Source organism: Rhinoderma darwinii, chromosome 3, assembly GCF_050947455.1.
Source record: "Rhinoderma darwinii isolate aRhiDar2 chromosome 3, aRhiDar2.hap1, whole genome shotgun sequence".
In the NCBI taxonomy this organism is placed as follows: Eukaryota; Metazoa; Chordata; class Amphibia; order Anura; family Rhinodermatidae; genus Rhinoderma; species Rhinoderma darwinii.
In genome coordinates, this window is record NC_134689.1 from 5,325,678 (window position 1) to 5,351,240 (window position 25,563).

The 25,563-nt window shown below is 47.6% G+C and overlaps 3 protein-coding genes across 8 annotated transcripts; 1 reads left to right on the plus strand and 2 right to left on the minus strand.

Moving 5' to 3' along the window:
- Nucleotides 1–1,034: 1,034 nt before the first annotated feature.
- Nucleotides 1,035–5,663, minus strand: TEX52 (testis expressed 52). Its single transcript, XM_075855602.1, has 4 exons — nt 5,531–5,663; nt 4,533–4,615; nt 1,946–2,457; nt 1,035–1,281 (listed from the first exon to the last, which is right to left on the minus strand). The coding sequence occupies exons 1-4, from the start codon at nt 5,661–5,663 to the stop codon at nt 1,035–1,037; spliced, it is 975 nt and encodes a 324-aa protein (XP_075711717.1).
- A 975-nt stretch (nt 5,664–6,638) lies between these two features.
- On the minus strand, nt 6,639–20,568 carry FOXM1 (forkhead box M1). Of its 3 annotated transcripts, none has more exons than XM_075855743.1 (9): nt 20,470–20,568; nt 17,785–18,392; nt 16,631–16,779; nt 15,997–16,191; nt 15,775–15,903; nt 13,603–13,638; nt 12,885–12,948; nt 12,636–12,805; nt 6,639–9,324 (listed from the first exon to the last, which is right to left on the minus strand). In XM_075855743.1, the coding sequence occupies exons 2-9, from the start codon at nt 18,350–18,352 to the stop codon at nt 8,533–8,535; spliced, it is 2,103 nt and encodes a 700-aa protein (XP_075711858.1). In that variant the 5' UTR covers nt 18,353–18,392; nt 20,470–20,568; the 3' UTR covers nt 6,639–8,532. The 3 variants fall into 3 exon arrangements, with proteins under 3 accessions (XP_075711858.1, XP_075711857.1, XP_075711859.1); XM_075855742.1 differs by having other exon boundaries at nt 12,885–12,951; XM_075855744.1 differs by lacking the exon at nt 6,639–9,324 and adding an exon at nt 10,879–11,266 and having other exon boundaries at nt 12,885–12,951.
- Nucleotides 20,569–20,614: 46 nt separating this feature from the next.
- Nucleotides 20,615–25,313, plus strand: RHNO1 (RAD9-HUS1-RAD1 interacting nuclear orphan 1). 4 transcript variants are annotated; one of them, XM_075855745.1, is made up of 3 exons: nt 20,615–20,696; nt 21,495–21,754; nt 24,444–25,313. In XM_075855745.1, exons 1-3 carry the CDS (start codon nt 20,690–20,692, stop codon nt 25,008–25,010), a joined length of 834 nt encoding a protein of 277 aa, XP_075711860.1. In that variant the 5' UTR covers nt 20,615–20,689; the 3' UTR covers nt 25,011–25,313. The 4 variants fall into 4 exon arrangements, with proteins under 4 accessions (XP_075711860.1, XP_075711861.1, XP_075711863.1 ...); XM_075855746.1 differs by lacking the exon at nt 20,615–20,696 and adding an exon at nt 20,700–20,788 and having other exon boundaries at nt 24,444–25,312; XM_075855748.1 differs by lacking the exon at nt 20,615–20,696 and adding an exon at nt 20,796–20,842 and having other exon boundaries at nt 24,444–25,312.
- Nucleotides 25,314–25,563: the final 250 nt, after the last annotated feature.

The following is a 25,563-nucleotide window of genomic DNA, read 5'->3' on the forward strand; positions in this document are numbered from 1 at the left end:
AGCTGTGTATCTAATCCTATCATGTGTGATACTGTCTGGTGAGCTGTGTATCTAATCCTGTCATGTGTGATACTGTCTGCTGAGCCTCTGTATCTAATCCTATCATGTGTTATACTGTCTGCTGAGCTGTGTATCTAATCCTATCATGTGTGATACTGTCTGCTGAGCCTCTGTATCTAATCCTATCATGTGTGATACTGTCTGCTGAGCCGTGTATCTAATCCTATCATGTGTGATACTGTCTGCTGAGCTGTGTATCTAATCCTATCATGTGTGATACTGTCTGATGAGCCTCTGTATCTAATCCTATCATGTGTGATACTGTCTGCTGAGCTGTGTATCTAATCCTATCATGTGTGATGCTGTCTGCTGAGCCGTGTATCTAATCTTATCATGTGTGATACTGTCTGCTGAGCTGTGTATCTAATCCTATCATGTGTGATACTGTCTGCTGAGCTGTGTATCTAATCCTATCATGTGTGATACTGTCTGCTGAGCCTCTGTATCTAATCCTATCATGTGTGATACTGTCTGCTGAGCCGTGTATCTAATCCTATCATGTGTGATGCTGTCTGCTGAGCCGTGTATCTAATCCTATCATGTGTGATGCTGTCTGCTGAGCCGTGTATCTAATCCTATCATGTGTGATACTGTCTGCTGAGCCGTGTATCTAATACTGTCATGTGTGATACTGTCTGCTGAGCTGTGTATCTAATCCTATCATGTGTGATACTGTCTGCTGAGCCTCTGTATCTAATCCTATCATGTGTGATACTGTCTGCTGAGCTGTGTATCTAATCCTATCATGTGTGATACTGTCTGCTGAGCCTCTGTATCTAATCCTATCATGTGTGATACTGTCTGCTGAGCCGTGTATCTAATCCTATCATGTGTGATACTGTCTGCTGAGCTGTGTATCTAATCCTATCATGTGTGATACTGTCTGCTGAGCCGTGTATCTAATCCTATTATGTGACACAGCTTTACATATTCCTAGATTTTATTATAAAACCACACTTGCTGCTATTGAGGGGTCACTCTGGCGTCACTTGCGTTGTTTTCCGCGGGGTGCTCATCCTGCTGTTAGAAGGTGCGACACTTCGCGTTCCTCTTTGCAGCTCTTGATATTTCTGTAGGATTTCATTGTACACGGGAGAATTGTTCTGTAGGGTCAGTTTTCGGGGTTTGTGGGGTAACTGGGGTGCAGTGTAGAGTTCGGTCTCCTCAGGGATTGACGTCTCTTCTGATCTCGACGCAGTGGTGATACCTGGGGCCGTGTATCTGTCCAAACAATATCAGAGGTGAGAACCTTCCTGACTACCTGACTACAATAAAGAGGATCACCGCGACTATAACATGTGCAAAAAATATAGAAAAGAAAAACCTCTCCGTCACTCTGCCTGGTGTTTACACTGCTGAGCAGCTGAATATGGGTCTGATGGCAGCTATGCCACAGTTCTGGGTTATGCACAGGAGACGCTGCAGACTGTGCATTGTGCAGCAGCACGCAGCATGTCACAGGCAATGTCCAAACTCCCCTTTTTGGTTGGCAATAGCCTGACATCTGGTATAAGAACCAGCCTGGATGAGATTCAGTGACAAGAGCAGAATCTACAACGCTATGTAGATCTGTGATCTTCACCGATCCTGGATTGCTGCTACACGACGACCCCGGCACATTCTACCTGAAACTTTATTATTCAGAAATCTAGGCAGAGACGGTAGTGACATCAGACATCCTATACAATAATTCACATGAGAAACGAGGGTTTTCACTAGAGAGCCCCCTTAAATAAGATTATACAAATCAATTTCAAGCCTGGTATGAGGGGCGGGGCTGTGACAACCACCGGTTCCTTAAAAAAAAAAAGAGTAGTTGTCACTACTAGAAAATGTAATCGCTGCTACTATACTATACGGTGTGAAGGTTTTACACGTCTCTCACCGTCTAAAGCTTTCGGGAGGTAGGATATTCCCATGATTGTCTGTAAGGGGCGCTCGTCCTTGGCTCCGTAGACTCAACATCCTCGAATCCGTCTCGCTTCCCCGAATTCCGCTACAGCAAACAAATTTTTGCCATGTGTTCTCCTCCATGCGGGACGGGGGAGGGATGGTCTCCCGGGGTCCAGGACTGACTGGAGTAGCAGTGATCTGTCTCCATACAGCGCTGTTATGGGGTTTGTCCTGGCGCAGTGGGAGGAGCGGGGGCAGCCGGCTGACTTCTAGCCACTTGAGGTAGCCCAGGGTAAGAGGTAGGGGCCGCTGTGTCCTTGAGGGGCTCCTGAGTTTCCTCATCAGCTCCAGCTTTGCATCTGTATAAGGCGGGTGCTGTAATATTATCCTGTGGATGCTGCGGGGTGTGAAGCCGGAGCGGTGGACTGGGGGGTCTGACAGTAAAGGAACGGGGTGAGGGGTACAAGACATGGTCTGGGTATTGGATTGGGGGGCTCCTGGTACCTGGAAACAGACAATGAGAATTAATTTTTATAGATCTTCAAGGTACAAGAAGAAGCAACTAAACCGAACACCCTCAACTCTGCTGCACCTGACGACTGTCATTAGTGATGTCACTGCAGCCACCTGGTGATGTCATCGGTCACGGATGTAAGCTCCGCAGGGCAGAGGCCAGTGTTAGCAGTTAAAGGGACACGCCAGTATTATCTATAACGAAAAGATCTGCATCCTTCTGACTTTGTGTTTCAATTCCTCACCATATGCAAGATCTCCGCTTGCTGATAGTGAATGAGAATGTTCTTGTTTACACTCAGAGATTGAAACCCCGGCACAATTGTTACAATGTATCCAGTCTAGACAATTCTCTGTGAGACAAACACATCAGAAACACAAATCTCTCTCCTGTCCTGATGGTTTGTTACAATGTATCAGTGCAGGTAAAATGTATCAGGCTGTTCAGTTCAAGGGTTGCATCAACTTAATTGGTGGCACCAAGACATGTGTAATATAAGACATACAAAAGATGGCATCAAACAGAAGAGGAGGCAGCAGATTCCTGAGAGACAACAGCGGGAGATGAGATGGCAGCCAGATCCCATCCAACGGGAGGAAGACCCCTGGGACCCGGCCTGGGATTCTGCCATCATTACATGGAAATCGCTGCGGAGGGCAGAGGTCACCTTGACAAATGGCTGAGAAACAGCGTCTCGAGAGGACTGGGAATAAGGGGCATTGGAGAATGGGCAGCGCCCTGTAGATGTGGGGCACGTCACTCATATGAATGGAACTGTCCCTGACTAACTAGTGATTTTCTGCAATCCATCCATGTTATATATATATATATATATATATATATATATATATATATACACACACACAGTCTATATACGCACACAAGCCTGTATATTATAGAATTCATGTTATACTAAACAAAATACCCCAACTTACTGCTATACAGGCATGCAAGCCCAGACAGGACATTTAAAAAGTGCTGCACTACCACCAAGAACCACCAGGTGGCGATATATATATATATTAGGTATCTGGGCATTTGTATCACTATGTAATGTGGCTATAAAGGAGGTAAACATTATTTTGGGGCGCTGCTGCAGGGTAACCTGGTACCTCCATTTTAGTCGTAGTTCACACGGAGGATTTTGACCTGTCCGCACTTTCTTGCCGTGTTTTTCGCCCACAGCCATTGAGGACCGCAGGTAAAAAAAAATATTTTTTTTTGCTTCCCATTGACTTCAATGAGAGGTCAGAGGTGGAACCGCAGCTAGAAATAACATGCCGCTTTTTTTTCCCACAAGCCTAAAAGCTAAAAGTTTTCGTAAATTTTTTGGTGCCGATTCTAACACGTCTAAATCAGCGGCATAAAACTCCATGTGAACTGGGCCTTACAGTGCCACCATCTGGCCACCATGGGTTACTGCAGGGTTTTCAACCTAATAATGAATAAGGCCCCATGCACACGACCGTCATTTTATCCGTAATTGCGGATAAAAACACGGATCCACTCATTTCTATGGCCCGCGGACACCTTCCCGTACATTTACATCTACGGGAATCGTAGAATTGACTCCTATTTTTTGAATTTACGGCCTGAGCTCCTATACTTTATAATGGGAGCGCGGCGGGTGACATTCCACGGCCGTCCGTGCCCGTAATCACGGACCGTGCACACGACTACAGCATTTGGCATTCTTCCTCACGTGTTCACACACCGCATGTCGGAGGTCTCAGGAAGGAGCCCCCCGCTGACGGCTTTTGACACCTGCTGGTCACGGTGGCGGACAGGTGGTACATGTAGTCCGAGGCGCAGCTTGCAGCTCAGGGGCCCTAATGCAAATTCTGTACCGGGGGCCCCCACCTTCCATTTATAATACTGGGGTCTTATGTGGCTTTGCTACCAGTGCACCCCCTATAGCTACGCCCCTATATGCAGCCACCGCTCCAGTTGTAAGTCATGTGATCCAGTTCTGCCGCTCGCACTTCTCCTCGTTCTCCGTTTTCGCCAGCTCCTCTAATATTACCGCCATGTAACAAACAATTATAACGTCCTCTTATGAACTCACCCACCTGCCAACCGTGCCGATATAAAAGGCAGGTAGCGGTTCTACTGCCAAAACTCGAGTCGCTGCAATAAAGACGACTACACCTGCAACAGGACAGGAGTGATCATACCACGAACTGACCAATAGGTTAAAGGGGGCTTCCGGTTTTATGCAAATAAAGCGTAATCATTGCGAAGTAAAAAGTTCTGCGGCTTTCCAATATACTTTGTGTTTCAATTGCTTACCATTGTCAAGACACACGTTTGCTGTCAATGAATGTAAGCATTCTTTATTTATATCTAGAAACTGAAAACCTCTACAGACATCATACTTCTCACAGCTGAGGGTTTGTTACCATTATTTCCAGCAATCCTCTGTAAGGTAAACACCTCAGCAGCATAAATCTCTCTCCTGTCCTGATAGTTTGTTACAATGTATCAGTGCAGGTAAAATGTATCAGTCTGGAGTTCAGCTCACACAGGATTGTCTAGACTGGATAAAAAGATAAAGCTTCAGTAGTATTAGGTCCCTACAGGTTTTCAACCTCTGGATGTAAACAGGAAAGTTTATTCACTGACAGCAAGCAGAGATCTAGAAAACGGTGAGGAATTGAAAGAGGAAGTATGTTAAAAATTTGCAGACCTGTTCACTATACAATGATGTCGCTTCATCTGCATAAAAAATAGAAAACTTTGAGCATTCACAACGAATCGGCTGTAAAAGGTGATTGCGCATTGGCGCAAAATAAGGTTGTTGCCCTTTAAATTGCGTTTGGATCATCAAAGCAATAAATTGGTTGCCCCTCGTTATATCGTTTCAATGGGTCATGTAATATTTTCTCGAACAAGCTGATGAAGGCAAAGTAAAGAATACAGGGGCGTGAATATTTACGCAAAACAGCCGAGGTCCATTAAAATCAACATCGAGGGGATCAGAATCACGATAACACTGACCTGTATCATAACCCGTCATTAGAGGAACTCACCAGATTATCGAAGGACAGCCACTCCCATCATCACCTGCAGCGCGGACGCTCTGTTTACGCCGTATCCATGGAGACAGCCCGGCCTGGTGAAGAGGGGGAGGGGAGGTGCTGGTAGGACAAGAGCTGGGAAGGTGTAAAGTTACAAGAGTTAAGCTGTTGCAGGGCATGTTGGGAGTTGTAGTTTTTCAATAGGTGGCTTATCAGGGCGTGTTGGGAGTTGATATTTTTTGGCACCGATTGATGCTGAAGCCACGTCAGAAACCGCGCTAAAAAAAAACACCCTAAAATCTGCCCCCCATTAATTTCAATGAACGGTAAAATCAATGGGAGACAGAAAAAAACCTGTGGCGCTCGTTTCTCAGCGTTTTTGCAGAGAAGCAAAAGTTCTGCAGACTGCACTTTTGCTTGCGTCAAAAAAACGGAAACCTAGCGAACGGAGACAAACGGAAAGCAACTGAAATAAAATTAGCATTGAAATCAGCGGTAATTCTGACGGAACCGTTGCTTTCCGTTTGGACTCTCGTTCATCTCTTCCCCTGACGGAAGGTAAACTTATAATAACGGTAGCGTGAACTTAGGCTTCGTTCACACCCGCCTCGCCGTGTTCCGTTCTACTCCGTCAGAGCAGAACAATGGAATAACGGAACGGTTGCCGACAGAACCCATTGACTTTAATGCGTGTCCGTGATTTTACCGGACACAATTGCGCAGCACGCTGCCTTAGTTTTGCAACAGCTGGAAAGCCTCAATAGAAGCAGCAACAATGTATCAAGTGAGAAATCTTTCTTAAAGGGGAAGTTCACTTTAAAGGACACTGGTGAGCTCCGTTGTACATGGTGATAACTGGATCTTATAGGGATTACTCCACCCAATTTCCACGTTCTAAATCCAGTATAAACCCCAATATAAATCTTCATCCCCTCCCCCCATAACAAGCTTCTTATTGGACCCCTTCGTATATATCCAATCAATCGCCCCCGCCACACCAGAGCCCAGATGAGTAGCGCGACAACCAAACAAGTCATAGACTTCTCCGCTTGCTGTGAATGTTACCTATTGTTCTCTGTTATCAGCCATCCCAGGCCACATTTTATACGTTTAGGGGGGGGGGGGGGCTTGAAAATAAAGCAGCAGAGACGATATTAGGGTTAAAATATCCCTTTAATTGTACATATTGTTTTACAGATAAGAACCTTAAACCAGATTATATTACAATACAGTGATGCTAGTTGGAGTGGGCGGGGCTGTGACAACCTCTCTTACATTGTTATGAAGCGGAGAAGGGCTGCCACCAATAACATAAGGATCAGTGAACACGTCATTTCTATAGCCAGGCGTATTTAGGGCTGTTCTTTTTCCTTCAGTATCCGGTACGCTCTTCCGTTTGCCATTGTCAGTGTGATCGCCTTCTTATCTAGGCTCAGGCAGCACGGCAGAAGGTTCTACTAGTAGTAATGTTTAATTTTGCAGCAGGCTGTAAAACGAGATGCTTTGTGGAGTTTTGGAGCCAATTGTACTGACATCTAGTGGCCAATGTGAAAAACTGCAACATTATATAATTCACATAATTTATTTTAAATGGTCGACTGCCAATATTTTCTTTATTTTGTGGTCATTTTCGAAGGACGATTCGAGGATTTATGAGAATTCTCTTCAGCATTAGGGCGGTAGTCACCAACTGCTGTAAAACTACAACTCACAGCATGCCACAGGTTGGAGACTAACTGCCCTAAAGCGAATACCCATAAACCATTGAGTCGTCTCTCTAAGTCTTTCCAGCTGTTTCTGATTCCGGGAAAGCTGGGTGAACACCACAGAGATGCGTCGTCCAGTTTTCACTGATTCTATAACGGAAAATCAACAAGTCGCTGTATAATCAGGTCTATTTATCATTCAGGAGTCTGGGAAAGCTGGGTGACAATCGTTGTGAAGGGCGCCATTGTTGTCATGGTAACGGATATAAACATAAAACACGAGCACGATACACACACTACATCTTACACTGAACGATCAGGGGTTAACGAGGAAGCGGCTGGGATCTAATACTTTATATAACAATTATATAATCTTCTCTATAAGTGACACATACGTTACTACGCCCCCTCCCCCCTCCCGCAGCACAAACACTGACCAGCACTGGAAAATACTGGGATTTAAAGGGACAGTACACCCGCAGTCTCTAATTGCTGCGCAGGTGAATGCAATCTATTGTCCCCTGTTATCAGCCAGTTCAGGCTGGGGAGGGGATGATTGTAGTGTTCATCAATGGGATAAGTAAAAGGAAGTGCAGAAACATCCCTGCCCCTATGACAACTACAACAGTGCTGAGACCCTCCGGAGACATTTCCAACCATCAATCCCTTAAATAAAACAATGTACAGGGGAATAAAGTGACTTGCGATGGCGGCTGCGCCGGACAGAACATTGACACTATTTACACAACTACATATTAAATAGGATTGGCATGAAATAGCCAAAATATATATATGGGGTGAGCGACGCTGGCACGTAACCGGCCGCCGCTGCAGAACCTCTTTATAGATCATTTAAAATGTGTTAATAACCCCAACAACCTGTACAAATCCTTCCACCTCCTCCATATTCAATACCCCTCCGGAAAGCTGGGTGACCACCAATATGGCTGCTCCAAGAGAGGGGGTCCTGAATGGTAAATTAGCAGGGCGATGAGTCTCCTTTCAGGACACTGGGAAAGCTGGGCATTAACCCACCTCTGAGCCGTACCGGCACCCTTTAGTGATCACTCGTCTTCCCCAGAATGTCAAAGTTATGCAGTGATAGATTATTTGACACCATATTGTTGCATAACTAGACAACGACTGCCATGCAGGACCCTAGGAAAGCTGGGGAGCCATAATAGCGCCCCCCATTGGTTGTCACCAGGATTGGATATTTGGAAGCACTAGTCATTGTAGAAGTACATACGATAATAAAACGTAACTAGGACGAGTAATGATTAACCCCTTCACCAGAATAACTGAACGTAGGGGAAGCGGGGGGATCGGGGGTGCGATGGTCCTATCTCAGCTCATTGAAGAGCTGCCCCCAGTAAGAGCTGTCCGTGCCGCCGCCATTGTCCTCCTCCATCCCGCTGAAGCTTATGTCCAGCAGGATCTTACTGAGACTCTCGTCCTTTGTGTCCAGGACCAGCCCCTCCAGCAGCGAGCGGTTAGTGGAGCCCCCTACTTGCAGCTCCTTGGAACAGCGTCTGTGTTGGCGAGCCGCGGTCGGAGTGTCCAGTGGTTCCGACAGAGGGGAAGCGGGAGAAATGCCCAATAAATCTGGGGAACCAAAATAAGGCAGATCTTTAAAAGGCGTCTCCCAAAAACTGAGAGTCCCGTAACTGTCCTTAAAGGGGGTGAGAGCGGACCCCCGGGGTATTCGGACGGGGCTGAATTCCGGCATGGGATCACCGGAGAGCGGGGAGTCAGATTCCCACGGCGGGAGGCAGGCGGCTTCGCTCATCAGTTTGCTTGGAGTGGATGAAGCGGGGGGCTTCATGAACTTCTCCTTAACGGGGGTCTTGAAGGAATAGCCCTCGTCCGGCGTGAGCTGCGACGCCCCCTCCTGGGCTTGTGTGTCCTGCAGGAAGGAGAAATCTGTATCCAAACCGGAATCTGAGCAGCAAGTGTCGGGGAGAATCAGTTCGGGCTCCAGGGACCGGGGGGTGACCAGTTGCTGCTTCCTCCTCGATCCTTTCACCCGCTGGCACCGAAAAGGCAGGGTCGGCCGCAGTTTCGGGGAGTCGGGTTCATTCTTAACCGGTGCTGCGGAGGCCAGCAAGGGAGCCTCCTCCGTCTCCAACACGACCTGGAATAGAAAAATCATCAATACTCTCCCACTATACAATCTACAGCACCACAAGTCCCAGGAAGCCTCCGAATACACATTACACCACAGAGAATAAAGCATTGAAAAGTTTAACTGGATCACTATTTGAGATTTCGGCTTGCTGTCAGTGAATGGAAACAGTCTGGTTTACATTCGCAGTCTGAAACCCCCGTCCTGACCTAATACTTCTCGCAGGTGAGGGTTTGTTATATAATTGCGCCCAGTCTAGTCAATTTTCTGTGAGCTAAACAGTCTGGACTGATACAATGCATCAGCGCAAGTAAAAATGTAACTAGTTTTAAATAAGGTTGGTGAAAAAGTTAAGACATGGTCTAAGCTCCCGTTATCTGTGGCGGGTCGTATTAACTTAGTCAAGATGGTGATTCAGCCTCAATGTAACTATACTTTGCAACATATGCCCGTTGTAGTCCCTGTATCGTTCTTTAAATCCCTTAATCATACAATTCATATGGGGCTCCTCCAGGTCTAAACTCAATTTAGCCACATTGCAACGACCAAAACGTGAAGGGGGAATGGCCTTGATGGACTTTTACCTGCACTACCTGGCTGGTCAACTTCGTAATATCCGGGATTGGGTGGGAGATTCACCTCGGTCTGACACAGATTACTACCTAGCCTCCCTGGTTAGGGGACGTAGCCTGATCAGTTTTCTGGAATACCCTAAATTTACTCCCCATACTGAACTACTTCCTATGCATGTTCTGGCACTGACGGTTTGGCGAGCACCAAAAAAATACTCACCTACACTGGTACGGTTCCAGAGATTCCTCTGTGGCATAATCCTACATTACCACACGTACAATTATTGGACGATACACGGGGGGTGGCAAGATATGGGCATTGCTGGTTTGGGAGATATGTATGATAACGGTCTGATACTTACATTCCTACAAGTCAAAGAGACGTATCAAACTCCAGACTTACAATGGTTTAAATACCTGCAGTTACGCCGTGCCATACAGACTCCATTCCCACCTCATTCCTCGCTCATATCCGCATACCCTCTTATTGGCATACTAAAATCACAAGGTCCTAAGGGTCTTATCTCGGCTCTATATACCCATCTGATTCTAGCTAAAATCAATTCTGCTCCACTTCCGGTTCTGACTAAATGGAAATCGCAAATACCAGACCTTTCTTCGGAAGATCTGACTAACATCTTACACTTACCAGTACCCCCGGCTATAAATAATAAACGTATCCAGTTATACGTCGTACAGCAAGCTTATCTCACCCCGGTCAGATTACACCGTATGGGCAGACTACCCACTCCAGCATGCCATAGATGTGGGCAATTAGAGGCAGATTTTTGGCACCTCATGTGGGAATGTTCATTCATATCGATATTTTGGACGAAGGTTTATGACGTTCTCACTCCATTATTGCCTGGCCCTCTATCGTTCTCCCCGAAAATAGCTTTATTGGGACTTATAGACGAAGAACACTGGACACATCACACTGGACACATCACACTGGACACATCACACTGGACACATCACACTGGGATTTTTATAAAAGAAACTTTATTTCTAGCTAGGAAGACAATAGCCATGCATTGGATGGCAGACACCGCTCCATCAATAGCCGCGTGGAAATCGCTGGTTGATACTGTGGTTACTTATGAACAGCTGGTATATTCCCACAGGGGCTGCCCAGACAAGTTTCAGGGAGTGTGGGGTCAGTGGTTGGAGGTCAGGGTCGTCAGCACTCATGTCATGGCGGGATGAACCAACTTCCGTACTCCCAAGTAAGATATGAGATATTGATACAGTCCGTGATGTTATAACGCGACATGGGCGACTTGTTGTTTTGTTCTATCTGGTTAATGTTTTCGTTTCAGACCTACGAAATAAATTGATAACGCTCCTGCATTTCCTTATGTGATCGGCAATTGGAAGTTCTGTTAACATAATACATGTAAATATGTCAATGTTGATATCTTATGCAATGTCATCGCTGATACTGTCATGTAATATCCAATTGCTGAAATACTTTGTATGTGATATTTTGAATAAACGAATTAAAAAAAAAAAATAAAAAAAATGTAACTAGTTTATCTAGACTGGATACGGTTGTAACAAACCCTCAGCTGCGAGATGTATTAGGTCAAGACTGGTTTTCAGCCTCAGAATGTACACAAGAATGGTTATTCACTGACAGAAAGCAGAGATGGTGAAAACAATTTCAACAAAGTCTATTAGATAGTAGCAGAACGTTTTATTTATATAAGACTGGACACCGGCCCTTTAAACTAATCACATGACCACGTGTAAAGTAGGTTAGGCCATGATTGGTAGGGGTCCCGGCCAGTAGGGAGGACTCTTTATCTGCAGCGGCCGACACAGCGACGTCCATATGTTTGTGGCTGTGTCTGGTACTGCATTCGGATAAGGAAAGACAATTAATGTAAAATCCCTAAAAGAACCAATCCTTTAATCCGGCATTCGTGGGACCCAGTAGGTGCTGGATTATCAAGCGTTCTGTGTTACTGGATGATTATCGGTACGAAAAAAATTGTAAAGCCGTCCTCCAGAAAAGTGCTGGAAAAGAGTGGATGAGATCCGAACAAACCGCACCCACGGTAAAAAAAACAAAAACGTTCACAGATTGACCTGCGCTGCGGTTTTTTTTAATCCATTGTCAATTACGTTGCGGGGTCGCTGCCTTTCTGTTGCGGGTTTTCCTTATTGAATTCAATGGGGAGGTAAAACCGAAAAACTATTTGTTGAGGTTTTACATCCGGGATTCCCTGCGGTGTGAACCTTTACGCAGCATATGGGCCCTGTGTGAACACAGCCTAAGGCCAGTTTCACACGAACGTGTCCGTTTTGCGTCCGCAAAAAAAAGGCAGCGTTTTTCATGCGTTGCAGTCCCGTGTGGCATCAGTTTTTTTTATGTTGGTGCATATTTTTTTTTTTAGCAACTGGTGCGTGAATCACGGACAGCGCATGTACGACGTCCGTGTGCCGTCCGTGATTTTCACGCACCCATACACTTCAATGGGCGACGTGGTCCGCAAAACGGCCCAACATAGGACATGCGGTGAGATTCACGCAACGACACGCTGCGTGAAAGACAACGCACATCTGAATAGCCCCATTGAATTGCATGAGTCCGTGCGCTGTCCGGACGTCATACAACATTCGTGTGACTCGGGCCTGATACGGATTTATTCCCCCTCATATTCAGTCTTATTTTTAAGCCCCTCTTGAGCTGCTCTTTGGGTGACCCCTCGCAGGACAGCGGGGTGGTCCGGCACTTGCACTAACCTTGGGGGCGATCTTGACGCGTTTGCTGCTGCGGGGTCCATCAGAAGCCCCCGGATCTGGATTAAATGTTTCCACTGCAGAGAATATCAGGGGCTGCGTCACCGGAAACTGCACGGGGATCAGGTAGGAGTCGATCCTCGGCAGCAGAGGTTTCATCTTTCGCTCCGGAGCTGGGGGAGGGGAAGCAGGTTTTCGGGTCAGGCTCAGGTTTACAGGCCTGAAGCTGTGAAGAATAAGACGTGAACTCACCCTTGGCGTTCGGTGCGACGCTCTGCAGGTTCTTGCTCGGCTCCGGGATCTGTCTTTTCTGCTGCTGCTAGGGAAGGACGAGAATAAATCCACCCGACGTACACAAATCCCATTACGGCGACAGAAATAAAACTAACTCCTTGTAAAATGGAAGTTCTGCAACTTTCTAATATACTTTGTGTTTGAATTCCTCACCATTTTCAAGACCTCTGCTTGCCGTCAGCGAACAGGAACATTCTTGGTTACATCCAGAGGCTGAAAACCCATCCTGACCTAAAACTTCTCACAGCTGGGGGTTCGTAACAATTCTATGCAGTCTAGACAATCCTCTGCGAGACTGATACATTGTAGACAATCCTCTGCGAGTAAAACTGCCCAGACTGATACATTGTAACAAACCATCAGGACAGGTGAGAGATTTGTGCTGCGGTTGTATTCACTTCACAGAGGATTGTCTAGACTGGATACAATTGTAACAAACCCTCAGCAGTGAGAAGCATTGGGTCAAGAACATCTTATTATCTGGATGTAAACAATTCATGTTTCTATTCCCTCACAGAAAGCAGAGATCATGAAAATGAATCAAAACAAAAGTATATTAGGAAGCTTTCTTCATACAATGATTAGGATTTATCTACATGACCCCCTCAATGGTGAGGGACATACAAGTCCTGGAAAATATCAGGATCTCGTAGAGACCAAACACAGAAATTCTTACTGGTTCGTTGCCTGCGGCGGACGTGGAGCTGGAAACCTGAAGAGCGCGGCCGAGCGAGGGGACAGAAAAGAAGAATTAATACAAATCCGGTCCTGAATCACAAGATGTACCTACAAATAATGTCATATGTAATAGTGTCCAGCCTGTATTATACTCCAGAGCTGAACTCACAATTATGCAGAATTCAGAAGAGAAAATTCTGCTTGTTCAGTGTCTGCAGAAAGCTTGTCTGGTAATAACCATTCTGGCAAGTGTCATCTTTACAACAGACATTGTACAGTCATATGATGTAGGAACAACTAACTAGGAAACTGACTGTTTCCAATAAAATCCAGCAGAATAGTGAGTGCTGCTCTGGAGTATAATACAGGATGTAACTCAGGATCAGTACAGGATAAGTAATGTCATGTATGTACACGGTGACTCCACCAGCAGAATAGTGAGTGCTGCTCTGGAGTATAATACAGGATGTAACTCAGGATCAGTACAGGATAAGTAATGTAATGTATGTACACAGTGACTCCACCAGAAGAATAGTGAGTGCAGCTCTGGAGTATAATACAGGATGTAACTCAGGATCAGTACAGGATAAGTAATGTAATGTAATGTATGTACACAGTGACTCCACCAGCAGAATAGTGACCGCAGCTCTGGAGTATAATACAGGATGTAACTCAGGATCAGTACAGGATAAGTAATGTAATGTAATGTATGTACACAGTGACTCCACCAGCAGAATAGTGAGTGCAGCTCTGGAGTATAATACAGGATGTAACTCAGGATCAGTACAGGATAAGTAATGTAATGTATGTACACAGTGACTCCACCAGCAGAATAGTGAGTGCAGCTCTGGAGTATAATACAGGATATAACTCAGGATCAGTACAGGATAAGTAATGTAATGTATGTACACAGTGACTCCACCAGCAGAATAGTGAGTGCAGCTCTGGAGTATAATACAGGATGTAACTCAGGATCAGTACAGGATAAGGAATGTAATGTATGTACACAGTGACTCCACCAGCAGAATAGTGAGTGCAGCTCTGGAGTATAATACAGGATGTAACTCAGGATCAGTACAGGATAAGGAATGTAATGTATGTACACAGTGACTCCACCAGCAGAATAGTGAGTGCAGCTCTGGAGTATAATACAGGATATAACTCCGGATCAGTACAGGATAAGTAATGTCATGTATGTACACGGTGACTCCACCAGCAGAATAGTGAGTGCAGCTCTGGAGTATAATACAGGATATAACTCCGGATCAGTACAGGATAAGTAATGTATGTACACAGTGACTCCACCAGCAGAATAGTGAGTGCAGCTCTGGAGTATAATACAGGATATATCTCAGGATCAGTACAGGATAAGTAATGTAATGTATGTACACAGTGACTCCACCAGCAGAATAGTGAGTGCAGCTCTGGAGTATAATACAGGATGTCACTCAGGATCAGTACAGGATAAGTAATGTAATGTATGTACACAGTGACTCTACCAGCAGAATAGTGAGTGCAGCTCTGGGGTATAATACAGGATGTAACTCAGGATCAGTACAGGATAAGTAATGTAATGTATGTACACAGTGACTCCACCAGCAGAATAGTGAGTGCAGCTCTGGAGTATAATACAGGATGTAACTCAGGATCAGTACAGGATAAGTAATGTATGTACACAGTGACTCCACCAGCAGAATAGTGAATGCAGCTCTGGAGTATAATACAGGATATAACTCAGGATCAGTACAGGATAAGTAATGTAATGTATGTACACAGTGACGCCACCAGCAGAATAGTGAGTGCAGCTCTGGAGTATAATACAGGATATAACTCAGGATCGGTACAGGATAAGTAATGTAATGTATGTACACAGTGACGCCACCAGCAGAATAGTGAGTGCAGCTCTGGAGTATAATACAGGATATAACTCAGGATCAGTACAGGATAAGTAATGTAATGTATGTACACAGTGACGCCACCAGCAGAATAGTGAGTGCAGCTCTGGAGTATAATACAGGATGTAACCCAGGAACAGTACATGATTAAGTATAAAAGAGGAGTGTTCCGACTGATGGTTGTTAGTATCATAGACAATTAGTGCTACACGTTAATACGGTCATTGGTTACGTCTATGGCCGGCTGAGGAGATGGAGGCTATACATAAACATACCTTGAATACCTGATCGAGGGTCAGGTAGCGGTTGGCTTGGGGATGTATCGTCCAATAGGAAATCTTGTTATTGTCGGGGCTCTCGCGCACGAACATGTCATGTAGGGAGAGGTTGTGTCTGATGGAATTCTGTGGAGGAACAATATATAATATCCAGAGATGATCGGCGGATACGGAGGACGACTCCATCTTTATCCATCACACACTGTCCGCATACAATACCTTCCAGCCAGGCTTGGCCACGTGTTTGAAGTAAGGAAAGTGATCCTCGATCCACGTGTAGATGTCTTTCAGGGTCATCCTCTTGGAAGCCATGCTGTTAATGGCGAACTGGATCAAGGCCATGTAGGAGTACGGAGGACGCTCGAAGGTGCTGACTTGCCACGGCTTAGAGGCTGCACTCTCTTCTTCCTCCACCTGAGGGCGCAAGAGAGTGAGAAAATGAGAACAACTTCTCTATGAAAAGGTTCCCTTTCAATAGTGAACTAGTGGGGGCAAAATTGTAGCTACTAAATAAACACCCCGGTCAGGGCGCCAGAAAAAAATAGTCACGTGACTCCTTTAAAGGGCTATGCCCATCTAGGACAATTAAAGCATATCCACAGAAAAGGCCATAAATGTCCGATTGAAGTGGGTCCCACCTCTGGCACCCGCACCTAGAATGGGGTCTTACCTTCTGTCGCAAGGCTAAGGCCACTATCCTGCGGAGATGCCATTAATGTCCAAGATGGGAATACCCCTTTAAGGATTCTTGCGTCCTCTCAATAAACTGAGTGGTAGTTCACGGTCCCATTAGACGGCCCCCTCTAGTTTAGCAAACGCAGAGACCTACAACTACTCCCAGCCGGAAATTCACCTTCAGGGAGTCCATCCCAGGACTGCAGTTCTCTTTCTCTGAAGATTCGGCTTTGCGGTCACACGGTCCCAGTCCGTCGGAGCTCATTTTCTCCAGCCAGTGAATGTTGGTCAGACTTTCATCCAGTTCCTGCCCCTCCTTAGAAGTCGCTGATGAAACAAGAAATGCAAACGAGCCGACATCAGAAAGTCTAAGCCTATGGGGTCTGTCAAACATCGAAGGTTGGACGATGGTTGGTGTGATCCGGTTTCACTACTGGATAAGCGGCACCAGAGTTGACAGTCAGCCACTTATCCTCTGATGGGGGAGTCGGGGTGACAGCTGCTCTTAAGTCAAAGTTTAAACAGTAACTAAACTTCTAAAAAAAGCTTTTGACATGTCAGAAGTTTTTATTGGTGGGGGGGTCCGAGAACAGAGACCCCCAGCGATCGCTAAAACGAAGCGGCAGAATCGGTGGAGCGCGGTGCCGCTTCGTGTCTGATCGGCTGTCCTTGGACCAGTGTACGGGCTGAATAGAAAGTCTAGGAGTCCGTACACCGCCCCGAGCCAAACCGATCAGAAAATTAGCTGCTCAGCGCTCACACGACTTCTGCCGCTTCGTTTCAGCGATCGGTGGGGGTCTCAGTGCTCGGACCCCCACCGATCAAAACTTCTGACATGTCAAAAGGTTTTTTTTTTTTATAGACGTTTAGTTATCACTGTATAATGAAAACTTCTACAACTTTCTAATATAATTTACGTTGCAATACTTCACTAATTGCAAGATCTCTGCTGGCTGTCAATGAAAAGGATAACTCATTATCTCAACCCCATTACCCCCCCCCCCAGTCCTCTTTATGCAGCGCATTGATTTGTTACAATGCATCAGTGTAGATATCAGCCTAGAGACCAGGCAGGAGGGATTTGTGCCGCTCTGCTCTGAGGGTTTGTTACAATGTTTAAACCTAGGAAACCCTCTGAACTAAATGTAGCAGCGTATCTGTCACTTTCTATCGGAAGCGGTTAGCCCACGATACAGTGTAACAAAATGCAGCTTTGAGAGCAGGACAGGTTTTCTGAATGTACACTAGAATATTCCCATTCACTGACAACAAGAAGAGATCTTGAAGACGGTGAAGAATTGAAACACGATGATGAAGCAGCGACGTATTTACCAGTCTTCTCCTCCTCTTTGATCTGATGAGGGGGAGACGCGGGGGGAGCCTCCAGTTGTAGGGTCTCGATTTCTTCCGCTTTGCTTTGGAGCCCCAGTTTCTCGATCTGCGTGTGGAAGGAGCTGCTCCCAGCGATCAGGATAAACTTGTTGGGGCCGCCGCTCTGCTTCCCCCGCACAGTCAGAGCCTGGATAATACTCTCAACATCCGAATCCGGGGGGATAACGACTAGCTGGGTATCAGGGATGGTGGGGTGACCCATAACCTTGACCCCAGAGAGACCGGGGGGCTCAGCAGGAGATCGTGGAGCAGAACTTGTTGCAGCATTTCCTGGTCCTTGGCTTGGATCGGCCAAGATTTCCTCCGGAGCCTCGCTCACAATCTCGATGACCTCGGGGCTCCCTTTAAGGCCGGTGCTGCGACCCAAATCCTGCTTTCGATTTTCTACTGCGCCATTTATGGCGGTCGGCCTCTGTTCGGGATTCCCTGCGCTGCGGGCGGCATCTTGATTGGGAAGGTTTAACCGACGTCTTCTCAGTATAAGTGGCCTGCGGGGGCTTGATCTCATGATGCCGATGCAGAAGTGGAAGCCATTGGAAAAACCGATCCTGAAAAAGGGGAAAAAAACGAGACCGGGAGAAGTAAGAAAAGTGGGAGCAGCGAGAGCAGTCACCCAGCTTTCCCCATAGCTGGAAATTCTGCATTAATATGGGCTGGGGGATGTTTTGCTGCACAGATTAGCCAATCAGGAGTCTAGAAAAGCGGAGTGATAACCACTGTCAAAACTGCAATTGCAGTCACCCAGCTTTCCCAGGAACAGATAAAGTAATTAGAGGAGTGGTCTGTAGATCTCAGTCTGTTGTGAAACTACAACTCCCAGCATGTCGTGACTGCTGAAGTTACTGCTGCGTGAGTCCTGACCGGTCCTGCAACTTTCTAATATACTTAGTGGTTTAAGATTTATGCTTGCTGTCAGTGACTGGAACATTCTTGTTTACCTCTAGAGTGGAAATCCGTACGGACTCCTGACCTGTTCACACAGCGGTTTTTACACGCCGATTAGGATGCTTTTGATCACGTCGGAATCCGCGTGGAAAGTGACTATTTTTCTTCCTATTGTTTTATATGGGAATCATACGTTCACACGGCGCTGAAAAAACCCCAAAACGTGCGGAGCGCGGCTGAAAGCTCAATGGAAATCAAACGGAAGGCAAAAAAAAAACAGTGACAAAATGTCTTCAGTGCCGTTTTGCGTGATAAAAAGCGCCAAAAAACGCATTCAAAATAAAAACGGTCAAGATCAGCGTGTATTTTGTGATCAGTGTGGAAAACGCGCTGATTTTGGAGGCAGATTCAGAATCGGATTTTTCAGGCTGTGAACATACCCCAAGGCCGTTCACACAAAGTTTTTTGACACGTTTTTTGACGAGGAAACCGCTTCGGAAAACGTGCCAAAAAAACGCCTCCCATTGATTTCAATTGGAGGCATTTTTTCCCCGCGAGCAGAAAAACCGGCTCGCGGGAAAAAGAAGCGACGTGCCCTATATTCGGGCGTTTACGTCTCGGACCTCCCATTGACATCAACAGGAGGCAGAGAAAGTATATTTCACTGCGTTTTTTGCCCGCGGCGCTCAATGGCCGTGGGCGAAAAACGGCATGAAGGCAGATCAAAATCTGCCTCAAAATTTCAGACGGAATTTTGAGGCAGAATTTTCTGCCTGCACAAAACTCTGTGTGAACAGGGCTTTATACTTCTCACAGCTGAGGGTTTGTTACAGTTGTATCCCGTCTGGACAATCCTCTGAGGTAAACAGCCCAGGCTCAGGACTGATACATTTTACATGCACTGATTTAATGTAACAAACCAGGACTAAATCAGGACAGGAGAGGGATGTTTAGCTCACAGAGGATTGTCTAGACTGGACATATTGTAACAAAGCCCCAGCTGTGAGAAGTTTTAGGTGAGGACGGGTTTCTAGTAGCTGAACATAAATAGGGATTTTCCCATTTATCTGCGACAAATTGTGGACACAAAATCCAAACGTTTTATGTGGAATTGCTGCGGATTTCATTATTCGGAATGCAAAGGGCGAAATCCACAGCAAATCCGAATGTAAAAAGTAGATTTGTCAAAACCCGGAACGCGTGAACGGGACCTCACCATGGGGTTAACACACGTGCGGAATCACCGGAAAAATTTCAACCGCAGGTTTTCTGAAAAAAATCTGCAACAGATTTGTCTACGGCACGTCCGACGTGTGAACATGTGACATGTAGGATGATTGGAGATCTTGATGACATCATAGAAAAAGGAATTGTGGGACTGGCCCTTTAAAATCACTGCAGCTGCTGACATGTGTCTATCAGTCAGGGCATGATGGGAGTTGTAGTTTTGGAGAGATTATATACCCAATACCCCATACAGTCATATATACCCAGCCACTCCTATGTGATGCACCACAAGTCCCAGCACGGCCTGGGCAAGAGAGTGGACAGCAAAGCATGCTGGGACTTGTTCTGCCATAGAAGCAGAAGGAGCGCTCCAGGCTGTCTAGGCCTGTCATATACGTCACCGCAGGCTGGTGACACCCCACAACCGCTCCATACCCCCACACCCGTCTATATACGCCCCCAGTGGCCACCGACCACCCGCCCCACAGCCGCTGGGCAACTTCCACACTGTACCGGAGCTTCTATATATACAGCGCCATCTCTTCACCGCTCCCCTCTATCAGTTCCTGCAGCAGTTTGAATTTGCGCGCTTTGCGGCACGTCGCGTCACATGACCGATTCTAACCAATGATGTCCGACTGCGTTTGACGTCAGTACCGTTCAGCCAATCGGAAAGCCTGTCCAGAGCGGCCAATCAGTGTGCGGCCGTTAGGACAACGCGAAAGCTCGGCCAATGGGAGGTGAGAGTCGTGATGAGCGTCCAATGATAGACTGCGCTGGCCGGTGTGAACGGAGGGGACGCTGAGAGTGAGAGATCTACCGGGAATTTCAGGTGATGAGGCGGGGATGTATGGGGGGGAGGAGGCTGTCTGATCCCGGCAGCCGGGTGAGACTGCGTTGGCGAATGCATGCGTAGAACATATATATATATATACAATGTATATAGATACAGTTTATTGTTGTGTGTGTAATAAATATATATATGTATGTATGTGTGTCATAGGCGGTAACTGACCCTCTGCGTGTCGTCGTCGGTGGTTATTGCGCAGCAGTTGCAGCAACTTTTTTGGTCGGTCACCTGCTGGCGTTAGTTTGGCGCGGTAGCGTGCGCTTGGTCTCGTCGGATTTCCGTGCTTGGAAAAAAACCTTCACGACCAAGTAAATGGTGGCGCCCTGCGCTCACGGGGCTCCCCGGATGACTGGACTATTACGGAGCGCTTCCCCTTTAAGGAAGAAATGCGCTCACTCCAACGTTCTAGAATCTTTATCTTATTTCCTTTTTCTTGAACCGATTTCATAGGACGTCGGTTAAACCGGTTGGATACGGCCTGTGCGGCGGTTTGACATTTGAATGGGTATCCTCCCATTATAACGGACGCAGCGCCGGATCTGTCGGACTTCGGATACCACCGGCGCTCTATTGACCTACGTTAGGTTCCGTTGTTTTCATGGGGAGCACGGCGTTGCACGTAGCGCGATTCCTCCCCTCAAATCCGACAAAATTGTGTCCGTTATAATGTCTGGTGTTATTTTTCTAGATGTGGAGCTGCGGCCGCCGTGTTCCTGCGTCCAGCCGATCCTCCGCGCCGTCTCATCATGTGGTACTCACTGCCTCGGCTTCTCAGTGCTGATGCCGCCCAAGAAACGGACCGCATGTAACCCGCGTAAACCTCGCCTCGTCTTCCTGGAGAGCCCGCAGGAGGGTCCGGTCCATGAGTATGGGGCTGCTCCGCCTAAAGCCGAGAAGACCAAATGTGTCGCCACCAAACCCCTGGACCACGACGCCTCCACCTCTTGGGTAACTGGATGTATTGTATTCTTAGCGAGTAAGAATGGGCCGCTGCGCCTATCCAGCTCCGCACACTGCCCGCTCCCGTTGGCCGCTCTTGGCTCAATTTGATCGAAGGTGAACATTGGTTGTAGACACAAACATAAGTCTATGGCCCGACCTAAAGGGGTCTGGATTAAACATTTTCATACACCCTATTAGGGGATCTGAGTTATTAGAGGGGGGGTCCACCTTACAGGACCCTCCTCTATTAGAGAGCAGCCACAAAGAGCGTCTCCCAATCTGGAGGACTCGGCGGTACGTGCACTGCATTATTTTGGATGGGCATCATGTAATACTTAATTTTTCCTGTGGTGGCGCTGCAGGGAAATTGAACATTTTGCTGCTGAATTCCCTTACAGATTATATCTGATCGCTGGGGGTCTCGGCTGCGGCCCTGTGATAAGTATAAGGGGTTCTCCGACTTAAAGGGGTTTTGCGGATCTTTACAATTGATAGCCTGTCCTTGTTGGAGCGCCGCGGCCCCTTCAATCAGTAAATCGGCGGCGGCTCTTAAGGATATGCCATCAATTTTACCGACGTTTGATATAACTGTACGTCCTAGTCAATAGGAGGAGTAGTATGGAGCGGGCTCATGGGCTGCCGGTACATGCGGATCATGGGCTGCCGGTACATGCGGATCATGGGCTGAGCCCGCTCCATACGCTGCCGGTACATGCGGATCATGGGCTGAGCCCGCTCCATACGCTGCCGGTACATGCGGATCATGGGCTGAGCCCGCTCCATACGCTTCCGGTACATGCTGTACGTTACATCCGACACCTCACTGTAGCGGCCGAGTGGGTATGTTTACACTGAAAAAATTTGCCCGCACATTCTGCGCCGGAACCTGCCATGCAAAATCCGCCATGTAAACAGGGCCTAAGCTATCAACTGCGGTATCTCGGCCATTAAAAAGTGGGGGGGGGGGGAAGCCCCCTCGGGGTGCCAGTGGTTGTCATGGCAGCCTAATGAAGGCGGCCTCCTGGTCTGCCATCTTGGTGCTCCTATTCCTTTGGCAGGGCTTGATGGGAGTGGGTATGAATCGCACAAAGATGAAAACAGAAGTTCAAATACCTTTTTATTTTTCCCTTTTTGGGTAGGAACACGCACGACGTCAAGCTGCACGGCGTATCCGCCCTGAACACCCAGGGAATTTCCCTCTGAAAAATCGCACCACATTTTGGTTATTTTTTCCGGTGGAATTCCCGCTGCACAAAGAAGCGCCGGAAAAAGAAAAAAAACTTGCATTCTCCCCCCCCCCCCTTCTCTGCGCGCAGTCCAGCCTCCTGGGGTGACGTTGCGGGCCATGTGACCACTGCAGTCTGTGATTGGCTGCAGCGGTCACATGGGATGAAACGTCACCCCAGGAGGCCGGACTTGAGAAGCAGCAGTGAACTCTGGGTAAGTATAACTTTATTTATTTTCTTACTTGCGATTTTTTTTTTTTTTTTTTTACATTTTTTTTTTGTGGTGGAATCGCTGTGATTCTGCCGCAAATATCGCCACACACAACCACTTTGTTGCAGGTTTAACCCCTTAATGACAGCCGATATGCCTTTTTACGGCGGCCTAATCAACATCCTGCACGGGTCTGATGACAGCCGGGCTCCTGCTACAACGGCAGCGATCGAAGTTTACTTCGATCGTGGCCGTTCAACTCCTCAAATGCCGCGGTCATTAGCGAACGCTGCATTTGAGTTGTTTGCAGAGGGGGTGGGAGCTTCCTCTCCCACCCATCAGCGGCCGGCAATTGCCGACATCCGATGGGATGCCATGGCAGCCGGGGGCCCTAACAAAGGCCTAAAAAAAACCTCAAAAAACAACGGTGAAATTGCTACTTTTTTCCCAAACTGGTAGCAATAAAGTCCCGCAAAAAAAACAAGCCCTCATATGGCGACATTGACGGAAAAATCCAAAAGTTACGGCTCTTGGAAAGCGGCGATGCAAAAAAAAAATAATTTTTAGTTCAAAAGTGTTTTTTATTGTGCGACAGTCGTAAAAAACATAAAAAAAACCTCCTACACACGTGATATCGCCGTAATCGTACCGACCCATAGAATAAAGGTAGCTTGTTATTTATGCCGCAAAGTAATCGGCGTAAATGTAAAACGCATAGAGCAAAAAAAAGTAAATAAAAAAATTCTATATACCCCAAAACTGCGCCATTGAAAAATACAACTCCTCCCGCAAAAAAAAAGTCCTCATGCAGCCGCGTCCACGTGAAAATAAAACCGTTATAGCGCTTCGAATGTAACGATGGAAAAACGAAAAAAATAGCTCGGTCATTAGGGCCCGGAATTCCGGTCGGGGGGGAGGGGTAAAGCGGCGCACTGAATTCAATGGGAAAACCTGCAACACGAGAGCAGCGATTCCGCAGCATTAATTGACACGCAGACGCTGAAGAAACCGCGCCGCGGGTCAATCTGTGTGCGTTTTTTCCGGCTGCATTTTTCCGTTGCCTGGCGACGAGATCTGTTAAAATGTCACCCGCGCTGCTGCTTCTGTAATACGCCGCGGGTTTTCCGCGTGTTTACGCCGTGCGCGCTCCTACCCATAAAGTGATAGAAAAAATAAAAGCAATAAAGATTCTCTTCTATAAAGCTCCTTCCTGTTGCGCTGATCGCGTCTGGCACTGACCGTACTTTCTCTTCCGCAGGTGACTCCACAGTTCGATCAGGTGGTAGAGCTGCGCTTCCCGGCTCGTCGGCACCGCCGCCACCACCACGTCTCCAACAACAGCAGCGTACACAGCCGCGCCGGCGCGCAGGGGAGGAAGCCGAGCGTCTGTAAATTTCCTTCCTTATCGTTTTCAGCTGCTGATATTCTGGAGACTCCGTCGTTCTGCTCATCAAAGAGGCGGCCAAAGCAAAACGTGACCGTACCCACGCCACCGGTGCCCGCTTCTCCACCCAGCCCGGAGGGGCGCTCATGCAGGAACACCCCCAGCCCCCCTGATATACAGACTCCAGAGACCAGTCCACAACAGAACCCCCCGCCCTCACCCGGCGCAGCGGAGAGTCAGACGCCGCTTTCCAGGAGACGGGTGGATCCGCGTGTCGTTCTAGACACCCCGCAGGCGGACAGCCCAGGGCTGGTACTGGCGGAGGACACCCCGGAGCATGAATACGGCGTGCGGCCCACCTGGAGGAGGAGGCAGGGACTTATGAAATTCCTGAAATCACGGGGGAGGCTGAAGAGCAGCCAAATCCTGGTGAAGCCGTGAGATCAGAGCCGGGACCGAGGTCACATGTGAATAAAGACTGAAATGAAGACTCGAGTCTGTGGAGGCCTTTACTGTATAATGGTGGGAATGGGCGCAAGTTGTATAGAACACAGGCAGCCGGTGCACGCTGGGAGCCGTGGTTCGGCCCAGGGCACGCTGGGATCCGGGGCACGCTGGGAGCCGTGGTTCGGCCCGCTGGGAGCCGTGGTTCGGCCCGGGGCACGCTGGGAGCCGTGGTTCGGCCCGGGGCACGCTGGGAGCCGTGGTTCGGCCCGGGGCACGCTGGGAGCCGTGGTTCGGCCCGGGGCACGCTGGGAGCCGTGGTTCGGCCCGGGGCACGCTGGGAGCCGTGGTTCGGCCCGGGGCACGCTGGGAGCCGTGGTTCGGCCCGGGGCACGCTGGGAGCCGTGGTTCGGCCCGGGGCACACTGGGAAGTATATTGTCATCAACTAAGGCTGCATTTAAACAAACATGACCTGATTCTGTGGGAGCCGGATATATTTCTAGCCTCAGGATTCCTGCCCGCGCTGCGGGAAAAATGTCACGTTTTTCC

Excerpts from the sequence above, each read along its gene's own strand:
- TEX52 (XM_075855602.1), bottom strand. The coding sequence starts at position 5,663 with ATGCCCTGCAACAGCTTAACTCTTGTAACTTTACACCTTCCCAGCTCT. Across the intron at positions 4,616-5,530 it reads ACAGAGCGTCCGCGCTGCAG|GTGTAGTCGTCTTTATTGCA; the intron begins GTGATGATGGGA and ends GTCCTGTTGCAG. Across the intron at positions 2,458-4,532 it reads TCGGCACGGTTGGCAGGTGG|GTACCAGGAGCCCCCCAATC; the intron begins GTGAGTTCATAA and ends GTCTGTTTCCAG.
- FOXM1 (XM_075855742.1), bottom strand. The coding sequence starts at position 18,352 with ATGAGATCAAGCCCCCGCAGGCCACTTATACTGAGAAGACGTCGGTTA. Across the intron at positions 15,904-15,996 it reads TGGCCAAGCCTGGCTGGAAG|AATTCCATCAGACACAACCT; the intron begins GTATTGTATGCG and ends GTTCCTCCACAG. Across the intron at positions 12,806-12,884 it reads CGTCGCACCGAACGCCAAGG|CTCCGGAGCGAAAGATGAAA; the intron begins GTGAGTTCACGT and ends CCCCTCCCCCAG.
- RHNO1 (XM_075855745.1), top strand. Across the intron at positions 21,755-24,443 it reads ACGACGCCTCCACCTCTTGG|GTGACTCCACAGTTCGATCA; the intron begins GTAACTGGATGT and ends TCTCTTCCGCAG.